At 37.5% G+C, this 15,785-nt stretch overlaps 1 protein-coding gene across 3 annotated transcripts in view; it reads right to left on the reverse strand.

Annotated features, from left to right (window-relative positions):
* Positions 1 to 4,557, reverse strand: part of USP34 (ubiquitin specific peptidase 34) — a 182,318-nt gene extending 177,761 nt beyond the window's left edge. For 2 of the 3 annotated variants that reach the window (XM_081940705.1, XM_081940703.1), the window contains exon 1: positions 4,100 to 4,557. In XM_081940705.1, coding sequence (XP_081796831.1) covers positions 4,100 to 4,142 — 43 coding nt within the window. In that variant the 5' untranslated portion in view covers positions 4,143 to 4,557. Of the gene's footprint in view, positions 1 to 3,629; positions 4,068 to 4,099 lie in introns of those variants that run through there. The other variant, XM_081940704.1, reaches the window with a different exon arrangement.
* Between the last annotated feature and the right edge of the window lie 11,228 nt (positions 4,558 to 15,785).

Here is a 15,785-nt window from a genome sequence, read left to right on the forward strand (position 1 = left end):
GAATTTACAACCTTGGATGATTTAAAAATACTATTTCAAGGACCACTTTCATAACACATGGGCTGACTGAATGATCTGGACTCTGCTTTACCTGAAACATGCCTAGTATGCTGGATAAGAAGATTATCCTTTAAAAAATGCAAACTGGTTTATAAAAAGACTAAATAATATTTAGACATGCCAGAAAATATACAAAATTATTTTATTTTAATAAAGAATTGTATTCTAATTAACATTTTATATATGACTGCAATTTGCAATATTTTTGCCAGTTTCCAGCATTTATTTCTGGTTTCCAGCAAAAATTGTCCTTGGAGAAAATGGATTCCCTCAGCAGCACTACAAAAAATATCAAAAGATCAGGTCTGGTCATATGATACCTTGATTTAGAATCACAATTTACAACTGTAATTCTGTGCTCAATTACAGTTGTAAATCAAGAACTACCTGTTATGGGGTTTTAAATGTTACAGATAGCACATTAACCTGAATTTAAAGAGTTCAAAAGCTAGTGCAATTTGGTATAGTAATGGAATTATATCCTTCCCAAAAACTGACCATCATTAATTCTAGTGCTGAATTAATTCTAAACACTCTTCAAAAGTAGCCATATACTATTAACAGTATTTTTAAAAGTCACCTCAATCTTATGAGCCTCAAAGAAGTATATAGTCCTTGATTTACAACCATTCATTTAATGACCAAAGTTACAAGAGCACTGGAAAAAGTGATTTATGACTGTTTTTCATACAGTATCTCCATGGCCATATGTTCGAAATTTAGACTCTTGACAACTGACATGTATTTATGAGAATGGCAGTGTTGCAAGATCAAGTGATCACGTTTTGAAACTTGTAACAAGCAAAGTCAATAGGGAAGCCAGATTCATTTAACAACCACGTTACTAACTTAACAATTGCACTGATTCTCATAATAGCTGTGGCAAGAAAAGCTCACATAACAACTATCTTGCTTAACAATGGAAATTTTGGGCTCAATTATGGTTGTAAGTTGAGAACTACCTGTACATGCCCTTTGTGCTCAAACCATTCCAACATCAAAAATATTTTTTCTGATACCAGTTTTGAAAGGCAGTTGCACATCTTAGAAAAAGTTATGGTTGCTTTAAGGACTTGTAAACAATTGCAACATTTACACCCCTGTGAAATCTATAGGACCTTAATGCATTTGAATCAAAAATACTATGCAGTTTTAATGAGCAAAATACTGTAGTATGTGAAACAGTTAAAAACTCCCAAAGCAATTATAAAAATGAAAAGCAAGCAAAAACTGTTTGCAAGTACTCCATAATCTTGAAAGCCCACAGATCTATGGAAATAAAATTGTATGGTAACTATTCTTAACGTGACTAGTGTAACTGGGGCATATATTTTCACACTTAAGGAGAAAAATTCTTTATCATCTATAATTATTTTTACAAGTACTATTTATTATGGGTACTCTTAAATGTAATTTTAAAAAATTCTTATATATTTTGAAGTAGAAACAAAGGAACAAATTATCATTTTGTTATTTTTATGGGTTCTATCTTGAAATAAGAAAATAAATTGTCAACTAAACAACATTCTGAAAATGTTCAACTGGTAATAACCAGTTCACAGCACTATAAACTAAGTGATCCAAGATACAATGAAAAGTGAAGAATATTAGTCTATCGTAGATAAAATCATGAGGAATATGCAGCTTAGCTAACAAATATTAAAAGGCAAAAGCACTGTCACCTGCAGCTCAATTCTTTAGATATGTAAACTAGATCACAACTCAGTTCAGTCACTCCATTCATTTGATGTAGTTCACAAATGCAAATAATTCTCAGTAGGACCACAACTGAGCCTATTTTTTTTTGTTAAACTAAACACTTCCTGGCTTTTGCTCCATTTTACAACCTTTCTTGCCACAGTTGTTAAGTGTAGTAACAACTGCAGTTTTTGTTATTACAGTTAAGTGAACCTGACTTCCCCATTGGCTTTGCTTGTCAGAAAATCAGGAAGGGTGATTACATGATCCTAAAATACTTCCAACCATCATAAATATGAATGAGTCTCCAAGCATCTGAATTTTCATCACATGTCACTGGGGGTGCTGCAGTAGTCATAAGTGTGATAAATGGTCATAAGTCACTTTTTCATTGCAATTTTAACGTCGGCCACTAAACAAATGGTTGTAAGTTGAGGACTACTTGTGCTTATTCTGTTTAATTAAGCATATTGGTCTTGAAAGGTGCTATTAGATTCCTAATAATTGATCCAAGCATATTAAAAAAAACCTCAAGAACATAAAATTTAGAATAATTGAAATATTTCAGTACTGTCTTAAACCTATTAATCATAGCAAAATCCACTCAAATCTACTAAAAAGAGACTAAACATTGCAGAATGTGGTAGTTCTGGTCAACATGCAAAGGACTGCATATCAATGGACAAAATCTGTGAAAATATATGATAAATGCCAAATAATTGTAAAAATATACGGTAAATGCCAAATAATTGAAGTTGTACAACTATAAAAGTTTCTGAATTCAAATAGCAAAGAGCCATGATTTCAAAGTATAGCCAATCTCTCAAAATAAACAATTTTCAAAAAGCTTGATTGTAAAATTCTTATCTATCACCATTATACATGAATCTCAGCACCAAGAACATTTTTCTCCATCAAATTATAGCTATACTAATACAACCATATACCAACTTACAATTAGAATTACATCAGGCTTACCACAGATAATTCTAAACACTGCTTACAATTCTTCAAACCAACTCATCAGTACGATTTAATAGCTGCAAGCAAATCATACCAAACATAACTTTATATTTTACAGTTTTGTTTTACCTATTCTCTTTCCAAGAGCTGTAACCTAACAGGTTTATTTTTATATCACAAATTAAGGCAGAACAGCATCCACTCAAGCATCCAAAACAGTTTTACACTAGATCAATCATAAAGGTTTTTGACCCCCCAAAACATTAAATATCTAAGATTTACAGCCCAAATTCTACATGTTCTTCCTAGAACCAAGTCATAGTTGTGATTTACTCCAAAACCTGCAAAAATTATTCTGCTTGGAAGGCAAATTTTCACATGTTTATGTTGCGAATAACACAAGTTTGGAAGCAAAGCAAATGTTTTTTTCAATGTAAACATAGAAACTACTGCATTGATATGTAGAGAATGGGTGGCATTAAACTTAAAACATTTAAATAATATTTTATAACATTAGAAAGCACTGTAATATCATCAAACATTCTACATCAAACAGTGTAGAATTCAGCAAAAAATAAATAGAAATAGATATAAAGTTAACTACTTTTCCACAATAAGCCTTTTTTTCCAAAAAGGAAAGAATACTCCACTTGAAGGTCTTCCTATCAACCCCACTTAAGATCCTAGAGCTCTGCAGGTGAGAAGAGTGGGACTACAACCATAGCTTATTCCTGGCGTGCCCCAAACATCTCATAATCCAGACCGGCCTCGTTTGTCTGCAAGCTCATCCGGAGCACAAGAACTAGGCCGCGCTCTTTTAAGCAGGAGGTTGCAATTGATAGGAACCTACTGAAAAGGAAAGGCAGAGGAAAATGCAACCCAGTGTTGATTTCGTTTTACTCCCTTACCCAACTTGCACCATTTAAGACAGAGGATCTTTCTGCAGCTCATGTCGCCAGTATATCTCTTGTTTGCAGATAACCCTGTTTGCAAGATGAGAGAAAACGAGAGGGGAGGGGGACGGTGGCCAGAAAGAGCATCCTTGTCCTCCACTCCTCCTCAAGGCAACGCCAACCCATGCTTTATTCGAAAGGAAGCGCCGACTGACTTTCCAATTGGACCTTCTCTCCACGCGAAGGAAGCCAGGGCCTTTCCTGTATGACCCTTTCACTCCTAGCAAGCCTTTGCAGCCCTCTTCCACCCATCCTCCGCTGAGAGTGGAAAGAGGGGGCAGAGAGACCCGGGTACCTACATTCTCTTCCCCTCCCTCTTCTAGAGCAATAGCAACAACAACCCCTGCGCTTCCTAGCCGTATTCACACGAAGCCGGTTCGTGCAAAACAGGCCGGGGAAGAAGGTACGAGATGTTTTCCACTTACTCTCATTTAACACCTCCAGCAGCTCGGCGCAGCTCTCACACATTGTTCATTAAACAGCAGCAGCCGCCGCCGCCTCCTCCTCCCGACCATTGATTGATCCGCTCTCGGTCGCCGCTGATTGATTGATGGCGAATGGGGGAGGGGGAGGGGAAGAGGCCGGTGGGGGGATGGGTACCCGAATGTGACAGAAGGGGGAGGAAAGGAAGGAATAATCGTAAAGGGGAGGGGGAAGAGAAGAGGGGGTTGTAAAAGTGATTTCGGGATAGGAGGAAAATCGAGGAGGCGACAATCTGATGCAAAAGAGTTTGGCGGCCACCGAGGAATAGGAGGAGGAGGAGGAGAAGGCGAGTCACTCACTGGCTGCTAAGGCCTCTACGTGCCGCCATTTTGCTGAGGGGGAAAGGCGGAGGGGGAGAGAGGAGGAGATTGCACGAGGGAAGGAGGCGGGGCGAGAAAGGCAAAGGGGAGTGCGAAGACCCGCGCGCGCAGGTTCTGTTCTGGCTCGGATATTTCCGGCCAGAACGGCGGGAGGCGAAGAAAAGAGAGGAGGAGTTCTTTCCTCGGGGCGTCTGGGGGCGGCGCGAACAGAATGAGAAAAAGAGTACAGTTGGGAGGGCAAAATGGCGGCGAGGACGTCTCCGCCCCCGATTCATGCAAGGAGGCGTTCGGCTGCCAACGTCACCGAGGCTTAGTGGTGAACACCGTGGTGGGAGGGCGAAAGTCTTCGAGAGAATTCCGTAGTCTTTAACATAAGAAGAGGTGCATTGTCCAATCAGCTATAGGGTTTTTTTTGTATAGCACTGTTGATCATGTGAGTAAATAAGAGTTTGAGTGGAGATAAGAAAAAAAATCCTTTGCTGAATTAGGGCAGGTTTGAATCTTCCTTTCGCCATGTTATGTCAGTTTTCTCATCACAGTGCTCCATTTGAAGGTTATTTGGATAACTATTAACATTTTCAAACAAAGAGATAAAAATAATAATAATTAAAGTAGAAAGAAATGACAGTGAAAAAGAAAGTTAAGCCAGAAGTGCAGAAGGAGAAAGATATACAAAGAAATGACTCCAGACTCCAATTCACAACAAAAATCAATATGAATTTACATTAAACTCTTAAGATTACAACATACTTTTTCCTATTATCTACCATTTTGTCTAATCATCAAATCCATATGTCACAATTTCTTTTTTTTTTGTTTCACCCATAAAGGGATTTCCAATCAGCTGTAGAAAATTAGCACAGAGCCACCCCCTCTCCTAGAGAAATGAAATATTCTAAAAAATATTTTAAAAGTCTGAATATTACATTTCCCTGGATGAGAAAAGGAGAAATGTATTTTTAAAGACAAAGAGCAGCTCTCTGCCCCCAGCAGATATTTGGTGCCCATTGAGCAGGACTGAGCCAGCCTATCTACAACACAATTAGACCTCCAGCTCCAGGGTGATGAGATTAAGACGTGACCATCACCCCCAGGACATGATAGGAGTAGCCTTCTACCCATCTAGCAACAGGGCTCACTTCATTTCGAATTTTCCTAAAGACATTTCATCACCCAGCAAGGTTCAACCAAACCTATCTCAGACAACCTCAGCTATGACCCCTATATAGTCCCATGGGAGTCTGACAGCAGCCAATAGAATACATATTCTTGCATAGGAACAGGAAGTTCAAGTTCAAAGCCCAAGAGAGGGTATAAATACCTCTCACTCTCCACTCCATGTGGTCAACTGCCCAGGACTTCAATCTCGTGTGGTCCTGCCCATCAATAAAACCATCTTTCCAATCAGCCTCCATGTTTCCAGTGTCTTTCTCCCCACTTGGAACTGAACCAGATGGATATTTCTTCCAACATAACATTAAAATTAATGTCGTTTCCCTAATCAAAACTGTCAATTTCTTTCTCTCTCAGCTAGCTCCATCAACATCACCATTCATTCTTCCATTGTAGGCAATATTGAATCTTTCCATCGTGTATATAAAAATCAAACTGTTGTTGTTACATACAGAAACAAAGATCCATGAGTTTTTCCAACTGTTTACCCATCAGTCCCAAAAGGAACATCTCTGGTTTAAGTCATGTATTAGTCTTTAAGATCCTTGAGATTCGAGTTCAAATTTATTTAGCTTTTTTACATGTCTACCAAACATTGTAAAAAGCTTGTATTTGTTCACATTTCTAAAATACATTTGCAATGCCTTTGTACAATTTTTTCCAGTGACAAATACCAATGATACATTATTTTGTAAAAATTCTCTTGAATATTATAACACAAAGTGAATTTCAATCCTTTCATATTCTCCCATTGAGCCGTTTATATTATACCAAAGGTTTTAGTCCACTTTATCATATATTCTTTCTCTTCTTCATCTTCTGTTTCAAGTGTCAGTAGGAGTTTATACATTTTAGCAATAATGTGTTCATCTTTGTACATATTGTAGTTCTAGTTCAAATTCCATTTTAAAGTCTGGCTCGATAAAATCCCTTTTCCATCTATTCTTAGTGTACACAACATACAGATTAACTCAGACAGCATTCACACATGGATGGTGAATGGTTAGCTTTTATCTTGGATGATTTTTAATACGAGTTTAGGATATACTGTGAAAATGAAGTACATTTGGACAGTTTATGTGTTGAAAACGAGTTAATTCAGTAATCAAATTTAACTGTTGTGTAAGCCAGTTTTAAAAGAACAACTGGGGTTTTGGGGGCATATTTATGCCAAACATACACAACTGGAACAGTTTAATGTTTTTGTTTTATTTATTAAGTTGTTTGTACACCATCTCAAATATCATAATTATGTGGGTTTACAGCATAAATTAAACAATAAGTTAAAACAGCCAAAAGCCAACCCAAACAGTGGTGGAATGCTGCCAGTTGAACAACGAGTTCGGTGAGCGCACGCTTTGTGTGTATGTGTGCTTTGTGTGCGCGCGCGGTGCTAAAAAAGGGAGCATTTAGAAGCTCAGCTGCTTATCTTCCAAGTCAGCAATGGTAAGTAAAACAGGTGGGGGGGGGGGAATCAGCTGTGCCGCACAATTTAGATGAGTTAGAAGGCAGGAAATAAAGGACAGGATAGAGCAGGGGCGGGTGGGCAGGCCCAGCTGATTGTCGGAGTGAACCGGTTCGCTGCCAGCTGATCATTGGAGCTACCAGTTTGCCCGAACCAGTCCGAACCGGTAGAATCTCACCCCTGCCTCCAAATACAGCACAGTTCACCACCATCCTTTAAGAACTAAACAAAATTATTTTGATGGTGTTGGGGAAGAACAACAACTAAGGACCAAGCCTAATTCAGGGGTCATGATGTTCCAAAGTACTGGAGCTTTGCAGAAAAACCCTTCCCTCAAGTCCGAGCCCCCTTTCTTTGGAGGTGGGGCAAGTTCACTAAATAGCACTTCCTTGACACAGGACACAGTTATGTTGAAAGAGATGGACCCTTAAAGAACTTGACACCATCTAGATAGGGCTTTAAACAGTGTCTCTGGTGAACAAAACTGTTAAGATGACAGCAATGGCTACATGATCAAAGCCATCCCCCTTTATGTGAATTATATGGCCATCATTGCCATTTCATTTTATTTTTTTATTCTGTCCCAGCAAAGATACTTGGCTGTAGAGATAATACTTTAAAATGGGTTTAGAATAGGTTCTGAGCAGAAGTGTTTTTCGGCTTCTATGATAAATACTGTAACGTATTTGTTATCCTAGAATGATTTGCATCATGTATCTTAAATCTAAGCATACAATGAGGTAACTCAGAGCTTATTTAAACAATCACAAATGTTTGTCTTGTTAACAGATAACTCAAAATAGTTTCTACCAGGAAATAAATTATTCTATTAAAACCTGTACAGCGTTTTCTACAGTTTCTAATAAATAGCATGACATGTTTAGAATTACTCCAGGAGAATGTAAATTCTTCCAACTCCCTCATATAAGGAACAATGATACTATTCTTTTCAGATAAGCAATGTGCAGAAAAGGAGTAATAGTAAGAGAGAAAAGCAATATCATCACAACATTTTAGTGCGCTCTTAACTTTTAAAGAAAAGGTAAAGGTTCCCCTCGCACATATGTGCTGCTCGTTCCTGACTCTAGTGGGCAGTGTTCATCTCCGTTTCAAAGTCGAAGAGCCAGCACTATCCAAAGACGTCTCCATGGTCATGTGGCCTGCATGACTAAACACTGAATACTGTTACCTTCCCACCAAAGTGGTCCCTATTTTTCTACTTGCATTTTTACATGCTTTTGAACTGCTAGGTTGGCAGAAGCTGGGACAAGTAATGGGAGTTCACTCCATTACACAGTGCTAGGGATTCGAACCACCGAACTGCCGACCTTTCTGATCGACAAGCTCAGTGTCTTAGCCACTGAACCAGCGTGTTCCATTATTAATCTTAACTTTTATTTAGTTTTAAATAGTGCATTTAGTTATTTAAAATTAATTGGTATCTTTAATATTTAGTACAGTATTACTAATCTAGTGTGTTAAGTTTTGCTGATATTTTAAAAAAACTGGAATCCAAGAGCCTTGAACTACTGATAGTACAATGCAATAGTAATTAAAAAGCAGAAGCAAAAAAGAAATTCAAAGGGAAAGACCAAAAGGAACAATAATTCTGATATTTTGCAGGGAGAAAATTCTAGGCATTCCAAACAAGCCAAGGCTACACAGACTTCCAGGCAACTAAAACCACGGTAAATTTAGCCTCAGTGCAAATATACCTTATGTGAGTCTTTTTTTACTTTCTTCCTTTGCAACCTCTGCTAATAACCTGGTTCTTTACTTGTCTGGGAAATTGCCTAGTGGATTGTTTCTCTTCCTCCAAAGATAAGAAAGACTTCAATGGGAGATACAGGGGAAGATGCTATTAAAATTGCATGCAACTTAAATGGGGATCTGGATTTGGTTGCTAAGAATTGCCTTTTAATGAATCAAATGATTATTTCAATATTTGATCAGTGGCTGGTTGCCAACCAAAAAACAAACAATCTATATTGTGGTCAGATTACCTGTAGGACCATCTCTCCCTGATTATCTGTTTGGTCAGGATCTGACAGGAGAGGCATGCTCTGATTCTTATCCATTAGAGAGCACCATCAGACAGAAGCCAGGGGGACAGTCTTCTGTGTTGTGCACATGCCCTCTCCATCTTGTGGTGGAGAGCAGACTTGCCCTGGCTTTGGTAGTCTTTCTCAAGCCTTGACAATATGGCTTTGTTACTAAATTTGGGACACCAAGTGTGTGGCTAAGCCCATATCATAGTTGTTTTAATCCTTGTGTTGGTAATCATTTGTCTTGGCTGCTGCATATGTCACTTGTTTGTTGATAATGTTTTTATCATGTTTTAATCCTTGTTAGCTGTCCCAAATGATGTATTTGAGATGCACAGCATTATAAATTTAATAAAGTCTCTAATAAATTGATAATAATTTTAAAATTTATTTATAAACAGTAATATTTTTAAATAGCAATAAATAAGGCATGAACAAAATGATATATCTAGTTTACATCCATTTATTATACTTTTTCATAGTTTTATGTCTTTGAAAGCAATCTATGCTTGTAACATGCCCATATATTGCTGAACACTTTTTTCTTTAACTTCTCACCTTTCTTTTTGATGAACTCATCTTTCATTCAACCATTCCTCCACAGCTTTCTCAAACCCTCCTTCATATATTTCTATTGGCATTCAATCCTCATTCATTCTCAACCGACCCATCTTCATCAAAACACTCAACTTCTTTGTATTCAATTGTAGAATAATATAATTGAAAGAGATATTAGAAGCAGAGGTGGCATTCAGCCAGTTCAGACTGGTTCAGGCAAACCGGTTATTAAAATTCTGCCCAGTTCAACAAACCGGCTAATCCCATCACAGGCTGGCCCCACCCCGCCCATTTTTTGGCTGCTTTCAGTCTTTTTTTCTGGCCATATTTGGGCTGTTTTCGGGCCTTTTGGATGTTCAGTAGTAGTAAATAAATAGAGAGGGAAATTGTACCTTTTAGAGGCCTTTGAAGTGAGTGGCCGGGAGGCAGGGCTGGGTGTAATGACTGACATCGAGTTGGCCATGCCCACCCAGTCACATGACTATCCGGCCACGCCTACCCAAACAGTCATTAGGGCAGAGAACCAGTTGTTAAATTATTTCCCACCACTGATTAGGTGTCATCTACTCCATCTTCATGTTTAGTGCAGGATTCTTAAAGCACCCAGCTTCAAGTTGAATATCTCCAGTGAAAAGAATTCACTGTTTTATATGGCAGTTTGTTCCTTTGGCTGACAACTTGTACTATCAAAAATTTCCTCCTGATACCTAGCTTGAATATATTTCCATTTAGTTTTAACCATTGGTTTTAATCTAGGACTAGAAAGTAACTCTAGTTTCTCTTCTATGTAAGAATCCATCTGATATTTGAAGAATGTTATTATATCTCCTTTAACTATTTCTTCTGCCTACCAAATTACACGGTTCCTTGAACTATTCCTCAGTCTTCTTTGTAATCCTTATCTGAACTTGCTGCAATCTGACTTTTTAAAAAAATAATGTTTCCCCAAATTGGACACAGTATTCCAAATGTTTTCTGAACAGGGCAAAGTCAAGTAGAACAATCACTTTCTGTGATCTAAACTCAGTTCTCCTGTTAATGTATCTGGAGATAGCATGTTTTTTTAGTAGCTGCTGGCTCATGTTTAATGTGCTTGACAAGCTTTTTTACATGTACGCCAAGCCAAATTTTCTCCTTTCTATACCTGTGCCTTTTGCCTACCTAGATGGAGAACTTTTATTTTTTTTAAGTTCCCTTCTATTCTTTTCACCTCAGTGCTCCAGCCTGTATAGAACTTTTTGAATTTTCTCTTTTCTCTAAACCAGGGTTGTCAAACTCCTGGCCCACGGGCTGGATGCGCCATGCACTGGTAATGCCCATGCACGGTTTGGCGAAGGGAAAAAAATCCCAATACATCATGTGATGTTGCCGTGATGATGTGAGTTTGACACCCTGCTCTAAACTATTACTATTACTTTTCTTAGCTAGGTGTAATTTGCAATCTTGTTAAGTATTCCCTCGGCCTAACTCATTGTTCAATAGCACTGGGCCCCAGAATAAGGCAGACTTTGTTTCCTAACTGAATTGGAACCATTAATAAGGGTGCTTTGATTGTGATAATTCAGTGAGTCCATTTAAGCTTAGATTTAGGGAAGTATATTCATGTACATAGCCGTTTTCCTTCTTTTGACAAGTATTCAGGTCCTTGTGACAGATTACATATTACACACTACCTTTCTATCAGGGTTTGCATCTGATAGTTTCTCCATTACTTTCCCTATTGTTAGCATTTTTCTACCAAGCTACACTCTCAAGTAGAGCAGGGGTGGGTTGCTGCCAGTTTTACTACCAGTTTGCAATCCGCACACATGCACGCATGCTCACTTCGTTTGTGTATGTGCCAGATGCACGCTGTGCGTACTTGCACTGTTCAATGTAAATTGTTCTTCATGTATGCTCAGAACAATTTACAGTGAACTGTGCATGCACAGTCATTAAAAACCAAAGTGGCGGCAACCCAGCAGTGGCGAGGGAACCGATTCGGGGGCATGGCAGGTTCTGTGACCCAGGCCTGAATTCCAGTACTGGTTCAGCCAAACGGGGCTGAACCGGGAGCAATCCACAACTGAAATAGAGCTATTTGCTCTAGCTTTTACCATTGATGTGTAATTTGCAAGAATTCACTACATTTTTTCTTACCAAACACAACTATCATAAATTTTAACGTATTAATTTTCAAATGCTCATGATATCATATAATCTATTTAACATTTGTTGCAATTCATTTATATAAGCATATATGGTATATATGGATGACCCCAACCAACAGATCTCTAAGATCACTATGAATATTCCTTATATTTACCCATAAATATAAAGATTGAATTAAAAGTAATGCCTCTACCTCCATAACTTTAGTTTTCATGTGTGTGTCGGTATACACCTGTGAGACAGGTTTGACTTCTGGCAACTGCCTGGCAAATATTTTTGGAAATGGATTGTCCTTGGCTTTTTTCTTAGGGTTGGGGGAGAGTGATGAAAATTTCAGTTGCAGTTATTGCTATCTAAGGTGAATTCTCTTTATCTAATTTTAGGGCTTGTGTTGAAAACAAATCACATTTTACTTTTATGTAGAAATATTGAAAATTAAAAAGGATTCACAAACTTTTAAGCATTGCTGTCAATCTGTCCCTAGTAACATGCATGGAAACATTTCAGAAAACAATTAACAAAGCAAATAGAGGAATCAGTCTTCTCAGTAATGAGAGTTGCACCATTTGAGTCCAGTAGAGAGGAGGTCCCTGAGAGCTGAGGTCCGTACAAGGATCTGAGAGCTTCGTAGACTAGCTGAACTGTAATAATAATTGTCCTAGTTCTTTGCCTATGTCTAATATTTGGTTTGGTTTGGTTTATTTGGATTTATATGCCGCCCTTCTCCAAAAGGACTCAGGGCGGCGTACAACATTAAAAAACACACATCCCAAAAGTTAAAAAAGATTAAATCCATATCCAAAAAAACAAACCGAATTTTTTTAAAAAACAATATATTTAAAATAAGTTAAAATTAAAATTAACAGGCCAGGCCGGCTTGCTGGAAAAGCCAACTTTTTAGGGCGCGTCGGAAGGACCGGAGGTCAGGGATTATGCGAAGCTCCGGGGGGAGCTCATTCCAGAGGGAAGGCGCTCCCACAGAGAAGGCTCTCCCCCTCGGGGTCACCAGCCGACACTGCCTGGCCGACGGCACCCTGAGGAGGCCAACTCTGTGGGATCATACTGGATGGTGGGAGGCTACTGGTGGCAGTAGGTGGTCTCGCATGTACCCTGGGCCTATTATTGTTCCTTACGTCTATTTTGTGTATGTATTGTCCATATTTGTATTTTATATGTTTTTTATTGTACGCCGCCCCGAGTCCTTTGGGAGAGGGTGCGGCTAACAAATAAAATTATATTATTATTATTATTATTATTATTATTATTATTATTATTATTATTATTATTATTATTATTATTATTAACCAGAAGAAAGAGTTTTCAGTCAAATTATTCTGAATAAAAGGTAAGCAAACAGTCTTCATTCTTGTTCCTAGTGATTGCTGCTGCTGTGAGTATTCAGTATTAATGGCAAACAGGAGACATTCAACTATGGAGTGTACCTAGTTTCCTCTTAGCAAGTAGGATTGTCCGGATGATCTTATCTTGACTTGGAAGTTGAAGCCTAATTAGTCCAGGTCCAGGAAATATCAGGACTGTAGATAAACTGAGGAGTTAAAAGAAAATAAAAGCAAGCAAGCAACAATAAGAATTATTGTAGAAATAATCCGACTTGAAAATGAAAGAGCTGCATTCTATTTAAGATTCCAAAACAAAACAGACCTGAAAGGAAAAATGAATGGAATCTTCACTGAAATTCTACAGAGAAAAGAACAAGAGTTGAGAGGGGATATCGATGAAGCTTACTGTGTGCATACTAATTATGCCAGAAGACATAGGCTCCCGAGAGAAGTGCATGTAATATTTGCCCAAAAAACAACTAGAGATGAAGTATACAAAAAAACCAGAGAAGGGACGATTACATACCAGGGAAAAGAGTTGATCACGCTTAAACAGATTCCACGTAGACAATACCAATTTTTAACAAATCAGTTAAATAAAAACAGAATAAAGTACAGATAGTTGGTACCAGAAGGGGTACTGGTGTCTTGGCAAAGAAAAAGGTATAAAATAGAGAATATAGAAGAAGCGCAGGAATTCTATGAGAAATACTGCACGGGGAAGAAGAACAAGGAAGTAAAGAGGACCTAGAAAGTAGAAGTCAAGAGGAAGAAACATCAGTAGACAAGGAAAGAAACAGGAAAGAAGAACAGAGGCAAGAAAGAGAGAGAGAGCAGAAAAGGAGGGCGTGAGAGGGAAAAGTCAGATACAAACTAGAAGCAACAAAAAACACCCCATCTAAAGATGGACCAGGAAATAACAATTATTTCAACAAACTTGAATGGACTGAACGTACCAAAAAAAAAAAAGAGCGCAGATGTTTAACAAACTTAAGAAACTGAAGGTAGATATAATCTGCATACAGGAAGTGCATATTAAAAGGGAACATATGAACTTACTGGAAAACAAAAAACTAGGGAAATTATACACAGCACTAGCAGAAAAAAAAGAGGGATAGCAACCTATATAAAGGAAAAAATAAATTCCAAAGAAGTCTACTCTGATGAAGAAGGCAGGATACTAATGATTGAATTAGAGACAACAGAAAAACTGATATTATTAATAATCATATATGCACCAAATCAGAAACAAGAGGAATTCTATAGGAAACTACACAACAAAATAAATGAATTAGAATATGAAAATATTTGCTTAATTGGGGATTATAATGCAATAGTGGATAAAAAAAATGGATATGAAAGCAAAAAGAAAAATAAAACAAAAAAATACGCTACTCAAAACCTTTTTTGAGATGGCAATGGAATACAAATTACACGATATTTGGAGAGAAAGGCACAAAACAAGAAAGCAATATACCTTTTATTCGAACCCCCATCAGTCCCTATCAAGAATTGACATGGCTTGGATTTCATCTGGTCTATGCAATCAAATTGAAATAGAAGCAAATGAGTGGGCAGATCACAATCCGATAAAATTAAGATGGAAAGGTCAAAGAAGAAGAAAAAGATGGATGATGAATTCAAATATTATAAATGAAATAGGATACACTCAAATGCTGGAGAAAGAACTAAAACAATTTTTTAGAATAAATAAAAAAGAAGATACCTCAATTCAAAATCTCTGGGACACTATGAAAGCATACACAAGAGGCCTTACGATTGCCTACATGGCGAGAAAAACTAGAAAACAAAAAGAGCAACAAGAATGTATGCCAAAGGAACTTATGGAAGCCGAAGATGAACTACAGAAAGACCCAAAGAATAAAATTAAAAAAGAAAAAAGAGAGATAATTAAACATTAGATCAACTTAATAAAATCAAAAGGAATTAGTGCAGAAAATTAAAGCGGCCAGACAAAATTACTTTGAACAAGTCAACAAACCGGGACGATGGCTGGCATACAGACTGAAGAATGAAAGAGAAAAAAGGATGATATATCAATTAAAAGATGATGAGGGAAGAATTCAATACAAAGCAGAAGAAAAGAAGAAAATTATTCATAAATACTTCACAAAACTATACGCACAAGACAGTATGGAGGAAAATAAAATAAAGCATTAAACACAGCAAAGATAACACCAATCTCAAAAGAGCAAAGGGAAGCGATAAACAGGCCAATAACGTTAGCCGAAGTGGAACTAGTCTTGAAAAACCAGAAAAATAATAAAACACCAGGACCAGATGGAATACCGGTGGAGCTATACAAATATAATAAAATAATATTGGAAGAGTTAGGGGTGGAAATGTTTAATGAAGTTTTAGGAAAAGCCAAGATACCAGAATCATGGACAGAAGCAATAATATTGCTGATCCCAAAGGAAGAAACCAGCCTACAAGAAATTCAAAACTACAGGCCAATTTCATTACTAAACTCTGATTATAAAATATTTGCAGCAATTATGGCAGGAAGAATTAAACAGGTTTTAAATGAACGAATACACCCAGACCAAAACGGA

Source organism: Natrix helvetica (genome assembly GCF_964273705.1).
Source record: "Natrix helvetica genome assembly, chromosome: 2".
Taxonomy (NCBI): Eukaryota; Metazoa; Chordata; class Lepidosauria; order Squamata; family Natricidae; genus Natrix; species Natrix helvetica.